The sequence below is a fragment of the Arachis hypogaea genome, chromosome 6 (assembly GCF_003086295.3).
Source record: "Arachis hypogaea cultivar Tifrunner chromosome 6, arahy.Tifrunner.gnm2.J5K5, whole genome shotgun sequence".
NCBI classification, from domain to species: domain Eukaryota; kingdom Viridiplantae; phylum Streptophyta; class Magnoliopsida; order Fabales; family Fabaceae; genus Arachis; species Arachis hypogaea.
Window position 1 is genome coordinate 6,149,206 of NC_092041.1, and position 24,742 is coordinate 6,173,947.

General features: G+C 35.8%; 4 protein-coding genes and 1 long non-coding RNA gene across 16 annotated transcripts; 1 reads left to right on the forward strand and 4 right to left on the reverse strand.

The window, feature by feature from the left end:
• Positions 1 to 1,347: 1,347 nt before the first annotated feature.
• LOC140173408 (uncharacterized) lies at positions 1,348 to 4,442 on the reverse strand. Of its 2 annotated transcripts, XM_072196599.1 has the most exons (4): positions 3,220 to 3,355; positions 2,487 to 3,072; positions 1,835 to 2,390; positions 1,348 to 1,753 (listed from the first exon to the last, which is right to left on the reverse strand). In XM_072196599.1, the coding sequence occupies exons 1-3, from the start codon at positions 3,226 to 3,228 to the stop codon at positions 1,921 to 1,923; spliced, it is 1,065 nt and encodes a 354-aa protein (XP_072052700.1). In that variant the 5' UTR covers positions 3,229 to 3,355; the 3' UTR covers positions 1,348 to 1,753; positions 1,835 to 1,920. The 2 variants fall into 2 exon arrangements, with proteins under 2 accessions (XP_072052700.1, XP_072052701.1); XM_072196600.1 differs by lacking the exons at positions 1,348 to 1,753; positions 1,835 to 2,390 and adding an exon at positions 4,252 to 4,442 and having other exon boundaries at positions 2,959 to 3,072; positions 3,220 to 4,167.
• On the reverse strand, positions 4,440 to 5,780 carry LOC140173409 (uncharacterized). Its single transcript, XM_072196602.1, has 2 exons — positions 5,597 to 5,780; positions 4,440 to 5,298 (listed from the first exon to the last, which is right to left on the reverse strand). Exon 2 carries the CDS (start codon positions 5,296 to 5,298, stop codon positions 4,561 to 4,563), a length of 738 nt encoding a protein of 245 aa, XP_072052703.1. The 5' UTR covers positions 5,597 to 5,780; the 3' UTR covers positions 4,440 to 4,560.
• A 285-nt stretch (positions 5,781 to 6,065) lies between these two features.
• Positions 6,066 to 12,892, reverse strand: LOC112695620 (tRNA (guanine(37)-N(1))-methyltransferase 2). Of its 8 annotated transcripts, none has more exons than XR_011862104.1 (12): positions 10,935 to 11,164; positions 10,704 to 10,801; positions 10,417 to 10,521; positions 9,982 to 10,044; positions 9,662 to 9,735; positions 8,597 to 9,122; positions 8,397 to 8,516; positions 8,041 to 8,199; positions 7,751 to 7,857; positions 7,468 to 7,542; positions 7,159 to 7,361; positions 6,066 to 6,293 (listed from the first exon to the last, which is right to left on the reverse strand). XR_011862104.1 is itself a non-coding variant. In XM_025748029.3 (12 exons), exons 2-12 carry the CDS (start codon positions 11,030 to 11,032, stop codon positions 7,302 to 7,304), a joined length of 1,497 nt encoding a protein of 498 aa, XP_025603814.1. In that variant the 5' UTR covers positions 11,033 to 11,091; positions 12,422 to 12,892; the 3' UTR covers positions 6,960 to 7,301. The 8 variants fall into 8 exon arrangements, 3 of the variants coding, with proteins under 3 accessions (XP_025603814.1, XP_025603815.1, XP_025603813.1); XR_003150451.3 differs by having other exon boundaries at positions 8,597 to 9,134; XR_011862105.1 differs by having other exon boundaries at positions 7,731 to 7,857; positions 8,597 to 9,134.
• A 1,792-nt stretch (positions 12,893 to 14,684) lies between these two features.
• On the forward strand, positions 14,685 to 18,543 carry LOC112695621 (uncharacterized). Of its 3 annotated transcripts, XR_011862834.1 has the most exons (7): positions 14,690 to 15,122; positions 15,830 to 15,951; positions 16,615 to 17,135; positions 17,376 to 17,720; positions 17,961 to 18,030; positions 18,104 to 18,190; positions 18,325 to 18,543. XR_011862834.1 is itself a non-coding variant. In XM_025748032.3 (6 exons), exons 3-6 carry the CDS (start codon positions 17,494 to 17,496, stop codon positions 18,374 to 18,376), a joined length of 453 nt encoding a protein of 150 aa, XP_025603817.1. In that variant the 5' UTR covers positions 14,685 to 15,122; positions 15,830 to 15,951; positions 16,615 to 17,493; the 3' UTR covers positions 18,377 to 18,543. The 3 variants fall into 3 exon arrangements, 2 of the variants coding, with proteins under 2 accessions (XP_025603817.1, XP_025603816.1); XM_025748032.3 differs by having other exon boundaries at positions 14,685 to 15,122; positions 16,615 to 17,720; positions 17,968 to 18,030; positions 18,111 to 18,190; positions 18,294 to 18,543; XM_025748031.3 differs by having other exon boundaries at positions 14,685 to 15,122; positions 16,615 to 17,720; positions 17,968 to 18,030; positions 18,111 to 18,190.
• Positions 18,544 to 19,637: 1,094 nt separating this feature from the next.
• On the reverse strand, positions 19,638 to 22,363 carry LOC112695622 (uncharacterized). 2 transcript variants are annotated; one of them, XR_011862835.1, is made up of 3 exons: positions 22,024 to 22,363; positions 20,848 to 21,025; positions 19,638 to 20,256 (listed from the first exon to the last, which is right to left on the reverse strand). It is a non-coding gene; the product is annotated as an uncharacterized lncRNA (long non-coding RNA). The 2 variants fall into 2 exon arrangements; XR_011862836.1 differs by having other exon boundaries at positions 20,841 to 21,025; positions 22,024 to 22,362.
• Between the last annotated feature and the right edge of the window lie 2,379 nt (positions 22,364 to 24,742).

The following is a 24,742-nucleotide window of genomic DNA, read 5'->3' on the forward strand; positions in this document are numbered from 1 at the left end:
TTAAAATATTTTTATAATTTAATAAAAATGAAAATTATTTTTTATTTAGTTTTATAAAAAAACTTAAATATCCTTTTTATATATTAAACAAAAATTACTCTTTTAGATTAATTATTTAATTTTATCATTTTAAAATTTAAATAATCTAAAAAATAAAAACAAAAACACATTTAATAAAATTATTTGTCTCTCTATAAACGGAGTTAATACTCAAAATCGTTCCTGAAAGATATCTCGATCTCCATTGTAGTCTTCGAAAAATAAAATTAATCAAATTCATCCCCGAAAGTTACTCACGTTGATCGAGTTGGTCTTTCCGTCATTTTAGTTGGTGATGTGGCTAACGTTTGCTGAGCTGGAATGTTAAGTGCCAGCCTGGTAGACTCCAGCATGGCAACCGTTAATGCTGATAAGATATGTTTACTTATTTAGGTCAAATTAGTCCTAATATTACAACCCTAACCCCCAATCTGAAGCATAAATGTGCGTGATGCTCGTAGTAGATGACGATGTATGTTTGTAGAGTCGCCGCTATGATGAGTGGAAGCCGCAGTGGTGACCTGCCTTCGCAGTCTATCGGTAGCCATGAGTCGAAGTCTTCCATGCGACGAAGGAGGAAGATGAAGGACCAGACTTGCTTTTGTTGGTTGAAGACGACAATCAAAAAATCCGGCACAAGAGATAATCCGGATAGGTTGTTCCACACTTGTGTGAAATACCCGATGAGTTAGGTTACGATATATTAAGTTTGCTTTCCATATTCCTATGTCTATTCTGCTGGGTAGTTGAAATTGATTTTCTTTTTTTTTTGAAAATATTCAGCAAGGAAGCTACTGCAACTTCTTCAGGTGGGTTGAGGAAGATGGGTATATAGCAGGGGTGGAAACTGATGCAGAAGTTGGTGGGGACTATGATGAATGGAGACTGAATGTGTCATGGAGATTGGGTAGCTTGGAGGGTGAGGTTAGAGCAATGAAGATGCTGATAATGTTCCTGTCAGTTGCAGTGGTCGTGGCTACTGTATTGTGTGTATCACTGTTTTTCACGTTAATCTCCAAGTAAAGCCACAGATGGAGTGTTATGTTCTTGTGTTTTAGAGGTGTTGTTAGATCTTTGAAATTGAATTAGTTGATATGTCATGATGATGTTACTTATGAATGAAAGTATGATTTAACTGTGTTTAATCGTGTTTAATTTAACATAAAGTTGTTGTTTAAGTATGATGGGTTACACTGAGAATACATGATGGTGATGTTTGAACCCTAAGTATATGTTCACCAAAAAGTTGTATACATCAGAATAGTCAAAATCATTGTAAGCCATAACAAGCATCATAATGATATCATATTGTCTTAGTAGACACACCACATGGGTGATCAAGGATCCAGAAATTAAAAGAACAATCCAAAGCATAAGTTTAAACAGCATTGTTCACTTAAACCAAAAAAACATACTAGGCCTAACTTAAATGATCCTGAAAACAGAAGCAGTTTACAGAGGCATGTTTCCAAAAAGCAAAGTTGCAACTACATACAAAATATATTTCCTAGTTAAACACATTAATCTTTCTTTCTTGGACGCTTGAAGCCTGGAGTAGGAACGAATGTCATGAAGGTTGCATCTTCTTTGCAGTTGCGGAAGTTGTTCCTTTTAATGTCTCAGCAGATATGGCCACAGGTGACTGTGTGGAGGCATTCGATCTGGCCTTGCTTTTGATGACATGCAATTTGGGTGGTCTGCCTCTCTTTGCACCCTGCATAGGCCAGTTGCAGAACCATTTAGTTTCAAGTAAATAAATGCAATTGTGCAGTAGAAAAAGCAACAATTAAATAACCTGAAGGTCTTGAACAGGCAGTTGGGTATTTTGCATTGGTGGGGTTCCTCCTGGTTGGTTGACTTCCACAGCCGGTTGTGGCTGGACTAGGGGAGGAGGGGGAGACTGTGATTGAACTTCATTGTTGGTGTTTGGCTCATCTGTAGGGGGAGTAGGCCCTTTAGCAAGGCAAGCTGAAGTTGCATTTGCCTAGCTTGTTTCTCAGCATCCTCCTTTTTCTTCTTTGCACAGCTTCGCTTGTTATGTCCAACTTCACCACAATACATGCACCTAATTGGGTTGTACTTCCACTTCATATTGGTGCTTGACCCAACTGGCTGCTCTCCCTTGTCCTTTCTCCTCTTCTTGGTAGGCCTGCCAGGTTTTGGCTTAATTGGGAGTAGAACAGGGGCAGGTGAGGATGTTTTCTCCCACAAATCTTGTCCTTTCACCGGGTTAACATTGAAACAGTATGTCCTTTTATACGCCTCCATTGTCAACAACTCATGGCAATACTCCTCAGTCCTCTTACCATTTTTGTCTTGAATGGCTGAAATTGCATGCATACATGCCATCCCTATGCCCAGTACATACAGACAAATATAATGAAAATAAAAAACAACTCTGAATACTTCATGCTAAGGGAAGGAGTGATAGGGTCTGAATGATTTACCTGTGAGTTGCCAGAACCGACAGGTGCAAGTGTGCTTTCCCAAGTCTACCACCATGTTTGTGGGCCAGCCATGTACTTCAAACAACTCCTCTTTATCATCCCCGCACCATTGGGGAGACCAACGACTAGATAACTTTGTCATGGCTTCTAGTCTGCTTTGCTGAACTGGGGGTAGAATTCCTTGATAAGTGCTCAACTTCAGTTTGTTATCGACCATGCTCTTCATGATTATTCTTCTAACCTCTTCAGCCAAAGTCAAAATCGGCTTGGTCCTTTCATGCTTTATTTTAGCATTGAATGATTCACAAGCATTGTTGCAAATGTTGTCATTCTTAGGATCCTCACTGAAGTACGCCTTACTCCAAGCTTCCTTCGACCACTTTTCAAGATACTGCCAAGCCTGCTCGTTGATGACCTTTACTCTTTTCATGTTCCTCTCGAACTCATTACGTGTTCTTGACCTAGCACATTCCCAGACTAGGTCTTTCAACTCTGTGCTACCCCATTGTTTTGAAAAATTCCACCACATATGCCACACACAGAATCTGTGCTGGGCCATGGGCATGACTTCCTTCACTGCTAAGTCCTTGACAAATACAGAGAAACCCGAAAAGATTGTTAATCAAATTAATCTCTCAAAGTTCATCATTAAATCAATTTAGTCCTACCAGTATATCTCATGAAATCAAATAAATTCCAATACTATGAATACGAGAATGAAAAGTGTCCTCACCTTCTGCATGTCTGAAATGATGCATAACTTGTTATCATTGTAGTTGCCAAGGTCTGACTGCAACAGGTCCAAAAATCATTTTCAGTTGTCTTTATTTTCCACATTCACAATTGCATAGGCAAACGACAAAGATGTGATTATTGGCATCCTGAGCACACGCAGTCAATATTTGTCCACCGTGCAGGGTCTTAAGAAAAGTCCCATCCAAACCAATCATCGGTCTACACCCAACCTTAAAACCTTTTTTACAGGCATCAAGACACACATAAAACCTCTCAAATTGAGGAGGACCCTCTGGCATCGGGATTACACCTACTTGAACTGTAGACCCGGAATTACTTGTAAGCAATTCATTAGCATAGTCCCAGATTAACCCATATTGGGCAACTTCATCCCCCTCTACCACTTTCCTAGCAGCTTTCAATGCTCTAGTGATACAGGTGCTGTTGGGGTTTACATTACATCTCTTCACAAACCACTCATACACTTCTCGATGTCTCATTGTAGGGTGCTTCCTAAGTTTTGGTACAAGTTTGCTTTGTATCCATTGTTGGGTAGCTGTCCTATTTTTTCGCCTTCTAGGACAGATATGGTTGTGAACTAAGGTTTTAATCTGCCAGGACCTGTCTTGCTTACTACGTGCACAGTATACTACCCAAGGACAACCCTCAGCCTTACACACAGCCCTAACCCGAACATTCTCATTCTTTGTAAACAATATGTTTCTACCTAACTGGATTGTGTAGTCCCTAGTTGCATGCATAAAATGTTTCTTTGATTTGAACATCATACTAACCTCAAATTTGAGGTCCCCGAACTTTGCCTTGTCATTATACTGAGGATATATAGTTGGTGATTCCTCATCAGACTCCAATTCCTGGCCTAAGTCCTCCGAGTGCCATGAGTTGAGATCCGAATCACCATCATCAAGGGGATTATCTTCTAGGTCTGCCAAATTGAAACCACAATGTAATTAGTCATGTTACCAAAATTAAATCAACAACTACAAAACCAATTGAGTTAGCCAAATACCTGAGTCACTGTCATCCTCATCCTCAGAAGCTTCATAGCTTGAATCGTCAGTCTCTATTTCTTTCATAGTTCTGACCAGTAGAGTTCACACCATCATCACTCTCACTGCTAGATTCATCATCCCCTAGTACCTTTGGAAGTTTGTAAAGGCTGTCTTCAGCACTCTTATAGGAGTCATGAGAGTCACTGTCTTCTTCAACCTCCAAAGTCTTCACATGCCTTCCAGCTCTTGTGGTGATAATGACCTTGGTTTTTCCTTTGTTCTGAGATGGAGCAGGGGTAGGTTTGATAGGCTGACTATAGGATTTTTTAGATTGTGATTAGAGTTTGCACATGGTGATGTGATGTTTTGGTGGGCTGAGATGATGGTCTGGTGGGGTTAGATGAGGGTCTAGTGGGCTTAGATGATGGATCCATGGGCTTAGATGATGGTCCACTAGGCTTAGTGAGCTCCTTAGTGGGTTGAATTGGTTGCTTAGTGGGCTGGATATGCAGTTTAGTAGGCTGACTTGATTTCTTTGTGGGTTGGGTAGAAAATTTGGTGGACTGAGAAGGCAACTTTGAAGGCTGAGAGGATAATCTGCTACCTTTAGCTGATGCCTTCGTGGATTCAGAGCATGGTTTTTGGTTGGATGGTAACTTGGTGGGTTGAGAGTGATGTCTCTTGATTTGGGTTTGCTTAATTTTTGGCACATCTTCTTCCTGCTCATCAACCACACATGGCTCTGAAACACCATGCTTGAAATACAGGTTGATCAAGTTGAAGTTCCTCCTGCAATCCTTCACCATTGCAATCAAATCATGATCTGTGGCCAGCCTCCTCAGCCCATATTCAAGGGGAACCCCTGGAGATTTCCACCAACACTCCCTAGCCTCAGCATATCCCAGTTTCACATAGTATCCCTTCACAAAGAACACATCCAGTGTGTCACCTTCAACTCCCATTAACACCTTTGTGTGATCCGGTTTATAGTACAGATTTTCACCCTCATCCTTTTTAAACTTCCCACCATGGTGAAATACAAATGTCATAGGAGGACCCTCCATCTACAAGTGCATAAATAAATAAATGTAGTCAATAACAAAATCTGAAACAACTACAGCCTTACAACTGCATGTAAACACACAGCAAACAACATAACCATACCCATCGCAAACCCTCCATTCCCCAGAAAAACCCATCGCATTACGACCACGAAACCCCTAACGACAAAACCATACAAAACATGTTCTTCCTAATCCGAACCCTAGTCTTACTAGATGCTTCTTATAACTAAGTCAACCTAAACCAACGCACACCAACATTGCAAAATCAATAGAAACTGTCAAAAAAATTAAATCTTACCCTATGGCAGTTACTGTTCCTTCCTCCAACAGCGAAACTCCTCTGCAAGCTCCTCCAACTATCCGACGTAGTAGAGCCAACTACTCTACAAGCCTCGACACGCACAGGAATCGTCAATAACGCTACGAGGTTCTGATCAAAGGATCCTTGGGCAGAGTACCAGAGTAGAGAGAAGAGGAGGGGTTTTGGAGCGAAAGTTGAAGAGGATTGTTATGATAGAAGAGATGGGAAGAACGTTTGAATATCCCACTCTGGACCATAAACGACGTCGTTCCATTAATTTGGGGGGTGGAGGAACGAAACTACGTCGTTTTGGAGTCTACCACGCTGGCACTTAACGTTCTAACTCAGCGAACATTAGCCACATCACCAACTGAGATGACGTAAGGACCAATTTGATCAACGTGAGTAACTTTCGGAGACGAATTTGATTAATTTTATCTTTCGAGGACTAAAACGGAGATCGGTATATCTTTCAGGGACTATTTTGAGTATTAACTCCTCCATAAACCTTAATAATCATTCATATAAAAAAAATTAAACAAATCTAAAAAATACTAAAAAAATTCATTTGTTCTTTTTTGATTTGTTGGGTTTCTCGCATATCCCTTCATATCACTTTGTATCTCCCTCTCTTCTCTTCAATCTCGCCTCTTCTCCCCGGTAAAGAAGACAAAGAAACTTCCTCCACGGCGCCCTGCCAATTGCAACAATTAACGAATCAACAACTAATCATTAAAAACATGCATCAACTTTTGAATTGGAGCTTCTGATTAATAGACTAAGATAAACCAAGTATAAACTAGTCCAATTGTATAATCCACTACGTTCTCACATCTTTGATTTCTCCTTTCTTATTATTTTGCATTTTCATCTGAACCAATTGAGACCACTTATATATTTAAGCTGCTTCAAAATCTAATCCTCCATTAGCAGAGTATGCATACCAAGTAAGATTTAGTTATATATTTTTTCAGCCGAAAGAAATAAAGCAATATGAGATAATAAGATATTACTCCTCTTTGCTAGGCTTCTTTTCATCAGAGATAGTGGCTAAGATAAGTTGTGAAAGTTTTATTTGCTTAAACTTGATAATTACTCGTAATTTCTTTTCTTTTTTGGTCCTTGACAGCACATAATTCCAAATTGAGAGCAATAACTACCAAAGACAAAGTTGCACAGTATGGAGATAAGTGTTCTCATATAACTTCCAAGAACAAAAACTCCAACTTTCCTAATAATAAGAAAGGACAATAGCGTTGGAAACACAACAGAGCATAATAATTAAGTAAAACACTGCCCAAACTTAAATCCCAACATTGTTTATCAATCACAAAGGAAAGCTTGAGAACTTAAAGTAGGATGCTGTAAAATACTAACTCTCATATAACTGGGGAAATATCTACAGATTTAATCATTGCTCAAAAACAGTCACCAATTCATCACAACATATGATTAGGCAAGCTAAGAACTTCTTTCTAGAAGAATCAACAAGCCCCTATAGTGTGTGTGTGTGTGTGTGAAGAGGGAAAAGAGGAAAAGGAAACAATTTGAAGAGTGACCTATTCTTTTTGCTGATTTTCACTTTTAACTATGCTTTTCTGAGTCAGATAGCATGGCATGGCCCTGTTATACCCGGAAAACTAGAGTAATAAATCATTCAAAGCTAATATCTCTTCAGCAGCATCAAGAAAGCATGCTCTTGTTATTGATCATCTTCCCTACAGCATGCTTCTGGCAACCTGAAGCTTAAACAAAACATTGCCTGCAAAGTAAATAGAAAAAGACCATGAATACAGATATTTTATAGTTTCTACAAAAACAAATCAAATAGAATAATAGCAGTGATCTATAGTACTGAATACTGATACCTTGTTGGGAGCTACATCCCTAACCCGATGAAATATTGGGTTTTGTATACAGGCACTCAAAGCAGACTCTACCACCTGCGAAATTAAGTTCAAAATCAACTGTCTAAGTAAGTGAAGTAAGAGTTTGATCAGTGTCCATTGTGAACTGTCTTACAAAATCCAGGCTCCTAAGCCACCCGAATGGGCAAAACATTGTAAATACCACAAGTCAGTGAAATCATTGATATTCTTACCAAACATAGGAAAAAGAAAATGGGAAATACCATTAGTAGAAGGAACTCACAGCTATTATCGTCTCTGGAGTTTCAGTTGCTCTAATGAAGCAATAGCAGTGGACCCATGGTAGATTTCCTTTCCAATATTTCCTCTGGATTAATCCCTTAAATACATCTGGCAGAACATTTTTTTAAAGTCAGATATCTGCCAATAAATCTCAAAGATAATGAAGAGTTTTTTGCAAAGCAAAGAATGAGTTATGAAACTCCTAGCATAGGAAGACAACAAGAGTCTTGCACGAAGGTTCCTTTAAAAATATAAGTTACATTACGTCCAACGACATCACTCCATCTGTACCTAGAAACTGAACAGCTGATGCTGGTAGGTTCATTATTACGTGGTCAATATGCTCCCAAGTTTTTGTGTCAGTGAACTCGGAACCTCTCATTCTCTTGTTTTGGCTTCCTCTTTTCCCACTACCTTTAAAGCTATCAGTTCCACGAGTCTTTCCATTCTCTGTAAACAAAAACAACTTTATCAGGCTTTAATTTCAATCTTACAGAGTATTTTGAATACTTTGTTTCTCACTAAGAAAGGGCACTGTTCAACAAGGTTAAATTTCTTTATTTCCAGAACAGAAATTGCAGAATTATTTTGAGACTATAAAGATCAGGTAGTGATATCCTGGGGTGTCACAGTGGTATCAAGAATACCTTCATGGGAACTACTAGAAGATCTCTTAGCAGAAGTTACAGATGTATCATCATGGTTTGATGGACATTCTACATCCTCTAAACTATTGTTATTGCGATCTCCTATGCCCTTTCTATCAACTGCAAGAAAAATATCAGTGTTAGGTAACATGTTAAGATATCAAACCAGTATTTGCAGTTATATCCTGTAAAGATATTACCAATTAGCAAGGCAGTTTCTGCACTTGTTTCAACATCATCTTTTGTGTTGCATGACTCACATGTATTCAGACTTGGAACATTACATTCTAATTTAACCTCACTAGTTGGCACCTCCATCAGCTGGGAGATGAATTTTCTAGCATCCGTGTTGTATGCATATATGCAATCTTCGACCTTGTTGACTTTAGCATTGATCCTCAGATAGTGAATGCTATCTGGATTCAAATCATTTGCATAGACTAGGCATCCTTTTTGGGCTGCAGGAATTGCAAAAGGACCTATACCCGCAAACATATCGCAAATGATCTCTCCAGGTTGGAACAGAGAAACCAATCTTTTATGTTCATGTTCCAATCTAGAATTCCAATAAACCAAACTGTAATCAAGCTTAAAAGTGGCACCATATTGCTTCACTTCTGTCACCATATCATGTTCTCCTGCTAAAACTTCAAATTCTGGAACACGAAATTCATTTGTAATAGTTCCCACTTTATTAACAACGGTTTTGATTCTTGGATAGTTTTTCTGCATAAATAGCTAAAACATGAACAATAATAGGAGAAATATGTATAAATAAAACAATATGCTTGACACTATAAAGACTGAGTTTGTGGATGAATAACTGAATGGACGTCTATGTCACAAAGGCCATGCCATTCAAACATACAAACAGACATTATTGTATTATCCATTGTTGGTAAAAATAAAAATTCAGTTTGCTTCATATAAGCATGAAGCAACACAGAGATATGAAGACAGCAGCAATAAAATAAGGCCATCACATCCAATAGAACAGAGGATTCAAAGCCTACTTTTCAAAATAGAAAAATGTTACATAGAAAGGACGCATCATAAATTTCATAACTTTGATACTGCAGCAAGCATTATGTTCATATACCTAAACAAAAGTATCTAACGAAAGTGCTATTCCCAAAGAAGATGAAAAGGGCAGAAGTATCTAACAATTAACAATTTAAGTGTAACTATTTCATCTAGTGGATGTAAATAGAAAAAGCAACTGAAAAGTAAAAGCTAAAACTAAAGACGGAAGTAAGAAAACATACATCAAAAATAACCTTCGCAATAACATCTTTGTAGGGAAGTAATTCCTTGTGTAAGTTTAAATGGGCAATTTGACCTGCATTAGTAGGACAAATGTTAGCTTAGCATTAGTGACTGACCAACTAATAAAATTTAAGAAGTTACAACCCCACCCTGAAAGAATAAATGTTTAACAACTAAAAAAGAATATGCTTTTAGCTCATTTCAAAGAACATGCAAAATTGGATGGATATACACACATCAAAGAACAGTAGAATCAGAATCATTATAGTAATATAGCCATACAAGAAGATACCAGGGAAAAAATGAAATAAATACTTAACTATTGTTTCAAAGGATGAGGGAACCTCAAATCCAGCAGGCAGTATCTGCTTAAGCACGTGATCTATCAACAAAGATATTTGTCAGGTGGTCATAAACATGAGCAGGAAGAAAGAGAGGGGCAACATATAAAACAATTTAATCATTACAAAGAGAGCATCGTATGAATGCTGATCCTGTGAAAACATTACCTAGCATAAATGTAAAAGAGATGCATGTTTTCCAGAAATCAGATCGGAAAGGAAAGAATTGGTCCATGCAAACTTGGTATGCCAATACTTAAGAGATGATATTTGATAGCGAATTTGAAGTACAAAAAATTTTAATTGTTTAATATCTGATTAATGTAGTCCTAACAAAGAGTTTTTTGACCCATGGCCCATGTAATAATTGTTATAGCCTATGCAGCATGCTTCAAGAGAACAGTGGCACTCACCAGCACTCCAATATGAATACCCTAATGTTAATGAGTAAGGCACAACTTCAATCTCACACAAGCCCTTAAGCTCATCGAGCTTTTCCTTCGGAATATCGGATAAATCTGCTCCACATCCAAATCAAGTCAGCAATAAGAAGTTCACCAAAATTCATTATTAGATAGTGCAAAACAAATACAATTCATAATCATTTTTCATGAACACAAATTATAAATATTCACAAGCTCGTACCTGAACATCAGTGCAGAATTTCAACTCATTCATTGCCTAAAACATAGATTCATACCTTGGTTCTGAACTTTCTCGGAGAGAATAATGTAACGGTTTTTACGAGATGTCGGGTCCTCAGTGATGGGTTTAACCCGGGGCTTATCAAGCATGTAACTGCACAATCACAACGAACCAAACTCAAATTCTAATTAGGAATATAAAAGCTGCAAAACGCACAAATACACAAACACAAAAAATAAAACACACACACAAAAATGAAGAGACAAAGAGAGAATTGGGGGAATACCCATTGAGTATTCGAGTGGCGAGTTTGCAATGTTGGCAAGGAATTCGAAGCACCCAAAGCTTCAAGTGGACATCAAACTCACTCTCATCCAACAACATCGTGCAGTTCCAAGATTAAGCTTGATGAATATAAGTGGTAGAATAAAATCAAGCTTTATCTAAAGACAGAAACACCAGACTAGTTTAGACGCCCTAATAAAATTATTGCACCAAACACACTCGTTGCCCATTAACAATGAGAGATTAAATAGGACAGGATGAAAAGAACAACATAACCAAGGTTCTGAAAACCGAACCGGTTATTGAACCGTTCTAATTACTGGTTTACTGATTTATTGGTCCAACTGGTTCAACCGTAGTTCAACCGAAATAACCGTTTTATAATAAAATAATAAATAAAATAACTAACAGCAAGGTTCCCATATTAACTAACAACAATTATTCAAAATTTGTTACAATAAAGAATAAAACCATAGAAAGATGTATTATCTTCTACATTCCAATCAAAGGAAATACCTAATATGTTTTTTTTCCAAAGGAAAAAATAGAAAATAAATTAGAGAAAGAGTGAGAGACTATTCCACGCCACTGTTTCATGGTAACTTCACAACTGTTTTATTTGCAAAACAAGGTCATTTACAACATGAACTAATACTAGAAAGAAAATGAAAGCTTTCATAGCCAACTAGACAGAATTGCTTGCATATTTAGAAAAGAGTAATCACCCAAATTTTGATTCAAAAGAAACAATTTGGTTTTCAAAAGTATATACATTGTTCTATCTGACATATCTCTAAAAGAAAATAAAAGAATAAACCACTCTACTTACTACTTACTACCATATGTCACAAAAATTTGATGCCTTCTATCTACCAATATGCAACAATAACAAACAAAGGCTATGGGATCAAAGGCATACAGATCACTACGACTTAGTGAGGAATATGAAAGAATATATTCACACATCAACAAACAAAATTTCGACATTCAATTTAAAAAAGAAACTAAAAAGTTAATTTCTAAAGTGGGTCACAAGATTTACATCCTTAATCATCACAGGGCCAACCTCAGAGAGAAGGTCCAAAGCATGGTGGTAGAATCTCTTTGGAAGCAAGGATTGAGCCATACTAAACCAATAGGAGCAGTTTTAACATGGTAGGTTTAACATGGCAGGAGCAGTTTTAACATGGCAGGTTTTCATCTTCCACTCAATGAACAATTTATTAAATCAACAACAGCAAAACACAATATAACAATCAAAAGGTCAAGAACAACACCAAAATAATAATTTATCAAATTAACAAATTAAGAAAAAGATCAATTAAAACTGAAAATCAAAATAACAAGAACAATTAAAATTTTAAACTACAGCGAACCAACAACAAAATAAGAACTAGAAAAACATACTAATCATGAAAACAACAATAAAATAAAACAATAACTGAATAATTAATTCAAGAAAGAACAAGAAGAAGGAAAAAAAATCACCCTAGGATGGAACAGTTCTGAAATTCAAACAGTACAGGGAGAGGGAGGAGCTTTAAAACGCGACGGAAATGGCTGAACGGAGGCTGAACAACGGCGGAACGGTGGCTGAAAGGCGGCGGAACAGAGGCTCGAACACGCGGCGTAGAGGGCTGAACAGAGGGCTAAGCAGCTCGAACAAGGGCAGAGCAAGGGTTGCCCAAAAAGGGAAGAACAAGGGTTGGCCAAAAAACAGAGGCAGAAGCTTGAACAAAAAGGAGGCGGCCGCGCGGCGAACAAGGGCGACGTTGCGCCGAAGCTGTAGCAATGCGGACGGCGGCGGTAGCTGGACGTTGAAGAACGGCGACGAGATGGAGGGCTGCTTCGGTGCTTCCTCCAAGCTGCGTTCGAGTTCTCTTCTCTGCCGGAAGCTCGAGGTGGAGACTGGAGACGTGAGAACTGACTACAGAGAGCGAGAGGTGAGAGTGGAGGGCCAAAGGGGTGAGTGGACCGTGGGTGAAAGGAAAACGCAGCGTTTTTTTGCCAAATTTCAAAACCGGCCGAGTCCCGATTCAGTTCAACAGCCCGGTTCTTGGCCGGTTTGGTAGTCAAATTTCGGTTTTTAAATCTGACGATTTTGTCTTTTGTTCAAACCGTGTTTGCCAACTGTTTTCGTTTCGACCGGTTTTTAGAACATTAAACATAACAGATAGGGACACGTTGTGCACCTTTCACACAGGAACAAAAGAGGTGAGAGCTCTTGCAGCGGTGGCGACGCTATGACTCTCCAGAAACGAAGAAGAATAATGGACTAACTGTAGAGACGTGAAGAGATGGAGCCCGAAGCTATTCTAGGGCTTTTACGTTTTGTGCTTCTTTAATTAAAAAAAAAAACGGGTTGGGCTGAAAAATTGGAACCACCAAATAGCAAAATTTCGCTTAACTCGTTGGTTTTGGTGGACTTTGGCGGGGCAGGGCAGGTTTTCCCGCCGGGCTTAGTGTGTTTTTGGTAACGGGGTATTTTTTGTAATTTTTTTTGCCAAAAACTAACTTTTCCCAACTCAACTTACAAGAAAATGAAGATGAAAATTGAGTATTTTAAATTATGCTTTGGAGATAATATTTATAATTATGTTTATTTTGCTTTTGAGGCAATAATTATAATTATGTTTTAGATGAAAATAAAGACTTTAATGTTTGTGAATATAAAAATTATAATTTTTTTATACCTTTAGAAATTATAATAATTAAAAGTAAAAAATAGAAGAATTTTTTTTATGTCTTTATATATATTATTTAATAGTTAAAAGTAAAAAAAAAGGACATTTGGCAGGCTTAGCCCGCCAGCCTACAGTTAGGCGGGGCGGGGTAAGATTCTAGGACCGTCTCACTAGGCGAGGCGGGATGGGGCGGGTTGGGTTGTCAAACGGGATAGCCCGGTGTTAAGTCTGTGGGTTAAATGGGCTGGACCGTTTAAGCCTGCTTTATTCGCGGGCTATAATTTTTCAGTTGGACCGTTTATGGTCATTCCGATGGGTTAAACGGACCAACCCGTTTATCTTTTTATTTTATTTTTTGAAAAATATTTTGACAAAAAATATTACTTTTTAGGTAAAAATAATATTTTTTTGTTGATGGTTCGGATTTTTAGGTCGGATTGGCAAAAATATCAACTAAAAGTGTTTTTTTTTAAATGTAAAAAAAGTAAACGGGCCACCGTTTAGCCCACGGGCTAGCCCGTTTAACTCGTCATTTTTTTTCGGGTTAATCGAACTCAGCCCGTTTAACCCAAAATTTAAACGGATTTAATTTTAGAGGCAAAATCCGCCCATTTAAACCGGTAAACGGGTTGATCTGATGGGTTTTGCTCATTTTGACGGCTCTAAGGGCGGATTTTCCTGCTTGTCACCCCTAGTTTGAAATAATAAGCTATAAAACAAAAATTTAAGCCATAGCTCTTGAAAATGGTTTCCCCCTTAAAATTTAAGGTGAAAAAACTGTTCTCAAAATATTTAAACCATAATTCTAAAAACCAAATTGAATTAACCAGTTTAATTAGATTAACCAAAAATCGATCACCAAACAAATTTGAGTAGGTTTAGAAATCGCCTGACTAAAAACTAGTTACAAAATCGATCGAACCGTTAATTAACCAATAAACCAACAGAACCGTCCGATTTTTTGGAGGGTTTCCGATTCGAAAAACCCTCCAAAACACGCCGTTTCGTCCTGTAGAAAAAAAAAAACAAAACAAAACAAAAGGGAAAAACGGCAAAACGCAAAACTCAAGTAGTGAACCCTTACCCCATCTGTTCTTATCAAAGGCACAAACTCATCTCCTCTCCTCTCTTCTCTGAGAACCTCATTCTGTCTAGCTTTGTAATGGTGATCCTCAGTGTACAGCCACTGCCTCCATTCATCATAGCTGTTGTGACAGCACCATCAATATCAGAACCAAAGCCACCTCTTACATGATTTGGTGAACTTTTGTATATTTTGGTATTCTTGACTTCTCACCTCACCAGCATCATTGCTTTTTCTAGTTGATCTCTGTTGCGCTTCCGTGTAGATGCACTTGATCCTGCCTTTGTAGCATTTTTGGTATGGTATCCTGCAACTTCTCTCTCTTCCAGGGGTTAGCGCAGCCACCGCAGTGACGGGTTTGACCACTGCAGCCCCCACCGCGTCGTTGTCATCACCAAGCTCGCCTTCTCTCTGTTCGCCTGTAAGTAATACTCTGTTCGCAGTTTCGCACTTCACAGCCATTTCCTTGGCGTCTGCTTGCTGGTTTAGGGTTTAGCAATTGATTTTTGATAATACTTGTTATTTGTTTCAAATTGATTTGCTGATTAGCTGGATTTTCTGAGGTTATTGTGTGCTGGTTTAGTAATTATGTGCTGGATTTTCATGTAATTTTTCTGTAGTAATTTGACTTTCTTGTGTTTGTATTCAGAGAATGCTTGTTTCTTTTTTCACCTTCTTTTCTGAATCTGTTATTGTATCTAATCACGTCCACATTGTACTTCTTTGGAAAAATGTTGGTGTTGCTTCTGATAAATCTATTGTGCTGTTAAATATTCCATTATCATTGCTCTGCTTGGGTGATTAAATATTCCATTATCATTGCTCTGCCTAGGTGATAAATCTATTTTTGTATATAGGTGTTTGTTTAAATGATGTCTGCTTTCCACCGATTGCTGTTACTGTTAATGGCTTATTTCCGTGAGACTTCAGAGTATGACAGTATCTTATTTATATGTTGCCAGACTGAGAAATTCTAATTAATAAGTTGCTTCAGCTTTCTAATTCAATATCCCCCCCCCCCCTCTTATTCTCTTCTATCTTTTTATTTATTTATTTTTAGCTCTTATTTTTCTTTTGGTGGTGAAGTTTCTTTATGCGAAACTGAATATTTGTTGCTGTTGTTAGCAGGAAGCTCGAGAAGAAGCATGGGATAAAGTTTCTATTCTTGAGCTTGAGATAAATGCCGCAATGCGGGATCTAGATTTTGAGAGGAGGAGATTAAGAGGTGCCAAGGAAAGACTTATGCTTTGGTAAGGAACAAGTTGTTTCTGTTTAATATGATCACCGGACAACTGTAGTTTGAAAATTATGTAAGAATGAATCTGTATGTAGAAAAGAATATTAGAGGACATCGCAGCATGGGCTACTTTACTTGAATACTGTAAATCTTTGGCTTGCTTTACAGTTTACATATAACATTTTTTTCTAAAATTGGTGATTAAAATAGACAAGAGCGGGAATTCTATGACTTCTTAATTAGAATTATCACTAGTGTGTATATTATGGTTATGTGAACATTACTATCATAGATTCTGAATGGAATTCAGGTATCCTGAAAATATGAAGAATAAAGGATGTATAAAGTATAAACATCTACAAGAATATGAAAGCAGTAGCAGAGCAATTGAGCCTAAATAAAAGTAGGACCACGGCTGAATAGTTTTTATTGTATTTATTAGAATGGACTACTCAACAATGTCATTGCAGTGAAAATTGCAGATCCTAGTATTCATCTGTTGGATATGTCATTCATGCTAAGTTAATCAGCTTTGTTTAGTAGTCCCTATTGGTTAACATGCTGCAGCTTTGCACTGTTTGTATTAAATGCTGATCGGCACTTTAACTTTATGAGGCAACATCTACACCTGCATTATGCTTTGATTTTGCCACTGAAGCTCATTGATGTCATGCAGGGAAACACAACTACGGGCATTTTATTCCATTACTGAGGAGATGCAAGTACTCTTTGCTAAGCAACAGGAGCAATTAAATGCTATGCAGAGTACTCTTGAAAACGAAGAGAATTACGAGAATACTTGTGTAGATATGGATGGAGTGATCGGTGGAACCCCTGGAAGAGAGAGAAGTTGCAGGATACTATAGTTGCAGGATCAACTGCATCTACACTGAAGCGCAACAGAGATCAAGTAGAAACCTCAAGCAATGAACCTAGTGTCACTGAGAAGCATGACTGTGAGGTGAGAAGTCAAGAATGCCAAAATACACGAGTTCACCAGTGCAGATCATGACCATGATGTAAGAGGTGGCTTTGGTTATGATATTAATGGTGCTGGCACAATAGCTATGATGGATGGAGGCACTGGCGGTACTGAGGATCCCCATTACAAGGCTAGACGGAATGAGGAAGATGACACTTCTACGGAAGAAGATTACACATATGATTAGGATTATTGGATTTGGTGGACCTCAAATGGTATATACAAAGATTGTTAAAATGAGAAAACTTCAAAGAAAATTATGGGCTTCTAATGAAGTCAGAGCTTCTAATCTTTCACTCAGCATTGACATAACATTGTCCTAAGTGCAATTGAGAAATTAAAGGAGAGTGAGGTCAAGACTTTGAGAAAAGTCTTACTTGACTTTAGCTTGTCTTACTAGTTTTTTTTATTAAATTTTGTACCGTAATTGTTTGAAAATTCTGATTTATGTTTAGACTGAAGAGATCACTATAACTCGAGACATTAAAAGATACGACCAACACACCAGGAATAGAAGTGTCGGAAGTTGCAGGTGTAGCCACAACCAAGAAACCATGATTGCCACAATATCCTATGCATCATTATCCAATGGTCCATCCTTATCAACCTTATGGTGGAGTCCTCCCAATTCCTTTTCATCTTGTTCAAAATGGCATGGCGTACTTCAACTATTATCCTTCTATTGCTGGAAGTAAATCATATCCTCAGTTATCCCATGTCTCGCCGTATTCTAGTGGACCCAGTGATAGTTATACATGGGTTGGACTTTTGAATGATGCCATCAACAACAAAAAGCCAGAGTAATAATCTACATATTATATTTTAAATTTTCTTCATTTTTTTATGGTATAGGATCTTGAATCATAGACTTTTGTGACATTGACATAATAGGCTATTTATTATGGTCATTCATGGATGTGTTCAAATTATTGAGTAGAAAACTGATACAGAAATTTGTTTTCTTTTCATATTTCTTAGTTAGGAAACTTAACTGTTATAAAACTGATACAGAAATTATTATTTGACATGATGGAAATAAGATTGCAGGATGAATGTTGCTGCTTTAGATTCTTGTCAAGAGATGGTGTTGATATTCATCATTCCCTTAAGGTTAGTCTCTGTTTGTTCTTTAAAAGGTGTACTGAAAATTTTGTTTGGTTTCTGTTTTTTAACATCGTTGTAGACTTTAGGATCGCACGATCTTCTAGTCACCAGATAGCGCATGGTGACACTACTATGTTCATAGTGCAGGATATAGATTGCATTGAAGGTAAATTCATTTTAATACACCAAAATTTCGCTTTCTGAAATAGGCAATTTACTGGAATTATCAGTGATTCATCTTCCTTTTCTTTAATTAAAAAAACAAACAGGTTGTAATACTAGTTCTCGATGTTCATGCAGCTATTGCAAAAGATCCTCAGCACTTCCGGCAAATTGTTGTTTTCCTGGTTGACAAATTTCGGATAGACAATTCTCTTTTGGAGAACTATGCTTTTTCCTTGTTGCAAAATTTTATCTTTATTTATACAGTTTCACTAAAATATTGTATTTACTTATATTTTTTACCTTTAGTTATTAAATTCTATTTTTTTTAATGCTCTAGATGAGGTGCTTTGATAATTCGCCGACTTTGTGTTCTCTTGAATGCTTTGATAATACTAGATGGGAACCTTATTTGGATTTTGCATCAATTATGGTTCAGGTTGGTTGACTTTTCTGCCAGCTTGAATAGCAAGATGCAACACACGTGTAAATTATGATATATATAAATTCATAGGTCTATGATATCGGAATTCGGAACCAACCATTCCACCTTTCAACATGATTTAACTAGACCAGAATTCTAACAAGAATTAAAACAATGCATGTATTACTGCCAATGAGAATAGAATGTTCATGGGATGTTTTAAAGATCCCCTTGATCTCCCTAATTTCAAAGTTTCAATTTACTCAAGTGATGGCCTCAATTTCCCTAATACCCTCTTAGGCTAGTTTCAACCTTGGTTAGCTTTTACAAATGGGAGTAATTTCTTGACAAAGAATATCCACTACCATTGTAAAAAAAAAAACAGCATCATAAATATATTATATAAAGAATATCTTTCCCCATGGATTTTATACATTTTTATTGCTCAACAACTGCTGCTCAATTCACAAGGATTAATGCTGTTACTGATTTCCAACTCAACAGTGTTGAACATGATAATCACACATTGGAATTGTACCATGTGTTTTGTGAACTATGAAAATGGAATCAACTCAACAAATCTGAAATACGGGTTAAATAGATGGAGGACAAACAAGTTTCTTACAGCACTTGCAAGCTAGTTACTTTTCCAAGTGCACATATAAAATAAGCATGAGGAATAGAAGAGATTCTGTTACTTCTTTCTATTTCTTATTAAGTCATGAGTTAAAAATAAGGAAAAATATAAAGGTTCGACAAATTATTCAAAGATTAATCGGTACTTGTTATTTAATTGTCACCAGTACAATTTATATAGTTTATACATCCGATATTTACACACATTACTTTTTTAAAAAAAGAATTGTATTGACATAAATATTAGGGTACACAATAACTTTGCCTTAAACAGAAAATAATCTACTTATAATTCACAGGGTTTATAGATTGTGTAGTTTGGATATGTCATCTGGCAAGAAGCCCTTTAGACTTTGATTGTCAATACCACTGTTCATCAACAGAAACAGCATGAAATAACAAATAATATTGAGATTAAATATTCATTTTGAGTTTTCAACATGAACATAATGGCTTCATGCCCTAGTGGTACAAACTTCTTTGTCAAGTGCAGAGTGGAGTTGATATGGACATTCAAAAAGGGAACATAGAAAGGGATGTTTTCATAAACCAAAGAAAAGCAAAGCAAACCAAAACTTAAACTTCCCAAATGATTTAGGAAAACATTGTCTGTAAACCAAAATAAATTAACAGGATCTGATTGCAAGTTTTCTGTGGGCAGAGACACCTATAACCATTGGCTTCTAATTTGTTACTTAGGGAGCTATGTGGTAAAGGGGAAAAAAAGAAATGGTATTTGGTTTTGTAACAAGAAAGAAAAGACTGCATGGAATAAGCAGGTAATCATTAAGCTAAGATGCCACTAAATGGTCTGCACAACAAAATGTATAATAAAAACCTAATAAAGGTAATAAGAAATTACAGTCCATCAATGAGCCATTTGCTGCTACTCTTGTTTAGCTGGCAGTCTGCTTCAATCCATGGATGTTGTTGAGGAACACAAGGATCACCATTCCACCCAAACCTGGGAGGAAGCCCCAAAGCCTTCTTCAATGTTTGTAAAGCCTTAACTAGAATAAAAGAACAATGATCAACTAGCAAAAACTTTAAAAGACTTGATTCACCATAAACTAAATTCACGATTATTAATAGTGCATAAAATTAGAGAAAAGTGAATGAAATAGCATCATAAAGAAATACTAAGCTTGAACATTTCCTGACAAGCAGATACCCAAAGAATGACAATAGCAATATAGGAGCACTAGGATGAGAAAGATACTAAAATAAATTATTGACAATGTGTCTTATATTAGGAAGTACCAGTACGTAGGACCTAAACCAATTCCATGCTGCAATCTGAATTAGTAAAACACCAAAAAAAATTGAATGACTTCAGATTTATTGATTAATTAGACCAAAAAGAAATAAAGAAAGAAACCAGGGAACTGTATAATTCTGCATCACTAAAAAATACAGGTCCTAGCTATGTGTGATGTTATTGCTAACTTGCCAAAGAAGAACCTAAGACAAATCCTGAATGCATATAAGAGGCCATACAGAGACATTCATAAGGAAAGCTATATGTGATTATGTATTAACGAAGTAAATCTTAAAAAGAGTTATCTGAAAATTTTATCACAAGAAGAGATGTAACTGCTCACTATGTTCCTGGGGAAAGTAATGAACAAGACTTCCCACTTGAGGCAAAGAGACAAGAGGGCTAGCACAAGCATGCCACAGTTCTGAATTCAAAGTCTTTCTCACAGAAAAGCAACATGTTGACCTCGGAGCTCTTCTGCATTTTCTATAAAAATATTTGGAAATCCATCAGCAAAAGACCTGGAGAACCATAAAATTAGTCAGCTTTTAAATTTTCTTTTCCTAAACAACAGATGAAGAAACATCAAAACATAATAACATATGTTAAGGGGGAGACAAGTAAAGACTAATACACATTGTTAATAAGCCAAAATCTGAAATAAAATGAATGTTCATTCTATTAAGTTCAGAGCATAGCCAAATGAGAACTGGGGTGAAGTGATGAACATAGATGAGAAAATGAGAGGGAATAATACATAGGCAGTTCATTGTTTTGTAAGAATTCAGAGAAATTGGGAGTGAATTTCTATTTGAACTAGAGACTCGAGTTTATGGCTTTATGCAGATCAATATATCATTTAATTTATTTTCTACCTTTTATTGTTCATATAAGACATAGTTTCCACTATCACATCAGTGAGACTCGATTACAATCAAAATCATACACTATTTCAATATATAAATGGTTGATTTGATGAAAGCTTGTTCATGTAACGAAAATTTTAATGCTGTATTTGCTTGCTCTTCTCGGATCAAAGATGCCGAATAGAGTTAATTAAAAAAATAAATGAATAAACTAACATGATTCTTCTAATATGCTAAAGTAAGCTATAGATTTTAGATAGCTTAAAGAACTCCTACAATCAGTTTTTTTTTTTTTAATCAAAGTTTCTTTTCATCGTATATTAATTAAAAAACATGATGCTTTTTTCTTTTTCCTTTTTTTCTTTTTCCTTTTTTTTTTTCAAGAAAGCAAAATAAGCTCATCCAAATATTCAGAATAGGAGCCAATACACAATCAATTAATACTTCCCCTAATGAGGCCCCAATTCCAGGCAAAATAGCAATCCCAGAAGCTCCAGCAACAATCTCTCACATTGATGCTTAAGTTTTTCATTTTGTCAAAATTAACAACAACTAATATAAAATCACAGAAATCAAACCAAATTACATTAATTACCAAAATCACAACAATGCTATAATAATTAAAATCACAGAAATCACAGGGAGGGAATTACCAGAAGGGAGAGGCTGACTACGGTGATGAAAAACGAGGAAGACGGCCAGGAAGATGACGATGCTCTCTGGAACACAGAAGACGGTGACGCTCTCTGGAACGCACAAGATGGCGACGCTCTCTGACGCTTCTCCTCGGCTGGGTGAGGCGCACGCGAAAGTTGCGGTGACCTTGGCAGGGCGCCGTGGAGGAAGCTTCTTTGTCTTGTTTACCGGGGAGGAGAGGCAAGATTGAAGAGAAGAGAGGGAGATACAAAGTGATAAGAAGGGAAGAGATATGTGAGAAACCAGCAAAGCAAAGCAAATGAATTCTTGTAGTATTTTCTAGATTTGTTTAATTTTTTGGTATGAATTATTATTAGGGTTTATAAAGAGACAAATAATTTTATTAAATGTGTTTTTGTTTTTATTTTTAAAATTATTTAAATTTTAAAACGGTAAAATTAAATAATGAGTAATTTTTGTCTAATATATAAAAAAAGATATTTAATTTTTTTATAAAATTAAATAAAAATATTTTTTATTTTTATTAAATTATAAAAATATTTTAGTAAAATTAGTGATATGGTATATATATATATTTTTTTAAAATCTAATATTGACATAGAAAATAAATTTTACATGACTTATTGACTTATTATTATTTATCTATATTTTAAATGTATTGGTACGTATGAATTTATCATCGTATTGAAGTAAACACCATTATAGATACTTGATAGATTTATTATTTCGCAAACTAGTCCACCAACACCTGCATTTGTTTCTAAAAAAAGGACAAGACAAGACACTGAGAACAAGACACAAAGGATAGAGATACAAAATTTTGTGTTCTTGTATTCTGTTTGGTGATACTTTAGAACAAATTATAAAAATTTAATTTATTCTTACTTTTTTTTCATTTAAAAAATTAGAGAAGAAAAATATAATTATAAAAAATTAATAAGAATAATAAAAAAATAAGTTGTGTCCTTTATTAGTGTCTCTGTATCATTTCTGTTATGATGGACACAAAATAGACTAATTTAGTGTCTCTCGACAATCGACATAATGTCTTTGTCTATGTCTCAGTGTCATGTCCTCTGTCTCTGAAAACAAACGCAGTCCAAGTTATCTGCTAAATGCAATACATACTTTTTTTATTTTGGTCATGGGTTTTTTAGGCTTAGGCCTCATGTTTTTTCGATAGGTACATCTTCATCGGAAAAAAATTATTATAATTGGGTTGGGCTTGTATCAGGAAAAAATTTATTTTCGTAAGAGTGAGTCCATACTAGATTGTAATGGACTAAAGTGAAAAATCCCTATCATGGGACGCACATCCAGGATCTACCAAGTTACCAAGCGATTATTATGGCTGACTGGTAAAACTTATGAGATGGTTGCCTATTCCATACACTTGTAATTTGTTGAATTGCATGCTCTTCGTTCTTCTAACATGTACACCTGCAAATAATAAACAATACATAAGGTGGAGATATTCCAAATCATAGAGCTATGAGAGATTAAAAAACGAACATTAGAGCATTCGTGACCTTAGCTTTCAATAGTTGCACGTGACATGCATGTTGAAAAAAAGAAAAAAAATAGGGTAGGGCAAAGGCCAATAATAATAGGATATATTAATCCTATAAAAGTATAAAAAAAAGAAGAAGAAACAAATGGAGCATTCGGAAAAGGACGTAATCCATAAAGTGGTTAATGCAAAGTGGGATGTTAAGAACAAATTCAAGTTAAGCAGAATTTGCGACTGTACGTCAGTGTCTCGTCCCGTTCGCTATCAATAATAATGATTAATAGTGTGTTTGGCGGAGCAATAAAGAAAATAGAATGCATGTATATACCCACAAAGAGAAAGTATAAAGAATCAATAGAATATTTATACAATATGTATAAGAAAAGTTTAAGAATGTCCAATTTAATATTAAAAATATAATTATTAGTCAGTTTACGTTTTTAAAATGATTGATTTCATGATATGATTATTTTGGATAGTATAGGTGATTTTATTTTTTAATTTATATTAGGTCAAATAAATAACACATTATACACATTGTACAAATATTCCATTGACTCTCTATCGAAACTCGTAAACAAATTGTTAAATACAAAATAAGACATTATTTAAGTCATTATTCTTATCGGCTTTTCATAAACAAAAAAGGCCAAAAAATAATTAAAACAAAACAAATCGTACCATTGAACTATCCTACGAAAGTTCCAGGTACCTTCCTTACACACGATAGTGCAAGATTCAACTTTAGTGTTGCTACTCCCATCCGGAGGTGCAAGAGACAACCTTTAATATAACAATTCATCTCAGTATCCTTTTTAAACTGCGCATATATTACAATGAAAACATTTAATGCAACACAATAAAATAAGACCATTGTGTGTGCCCTTGTTAAAAAAGTTTTAAATAATAATTATTACCGGTAAAAACACTTAAAACATCTTTTTTTAAAAATATTTTTTAGTAATTAAAATTTAATACACATATCAATTAAATTATATTATTTTTATCAAAATTTGATCAGATAAATTAATATGGCCAAAAAATCAATAAATCAAATCTTAAATCAGTTTAAATTATTTTTTTATAAAAAATAATTACAATAATCCTATAATAAAAAATGATCGAAATACTTCTATTATATATATATATATATATATATATATATATATATATATATATATATATATATATATAATTTTGAGAAC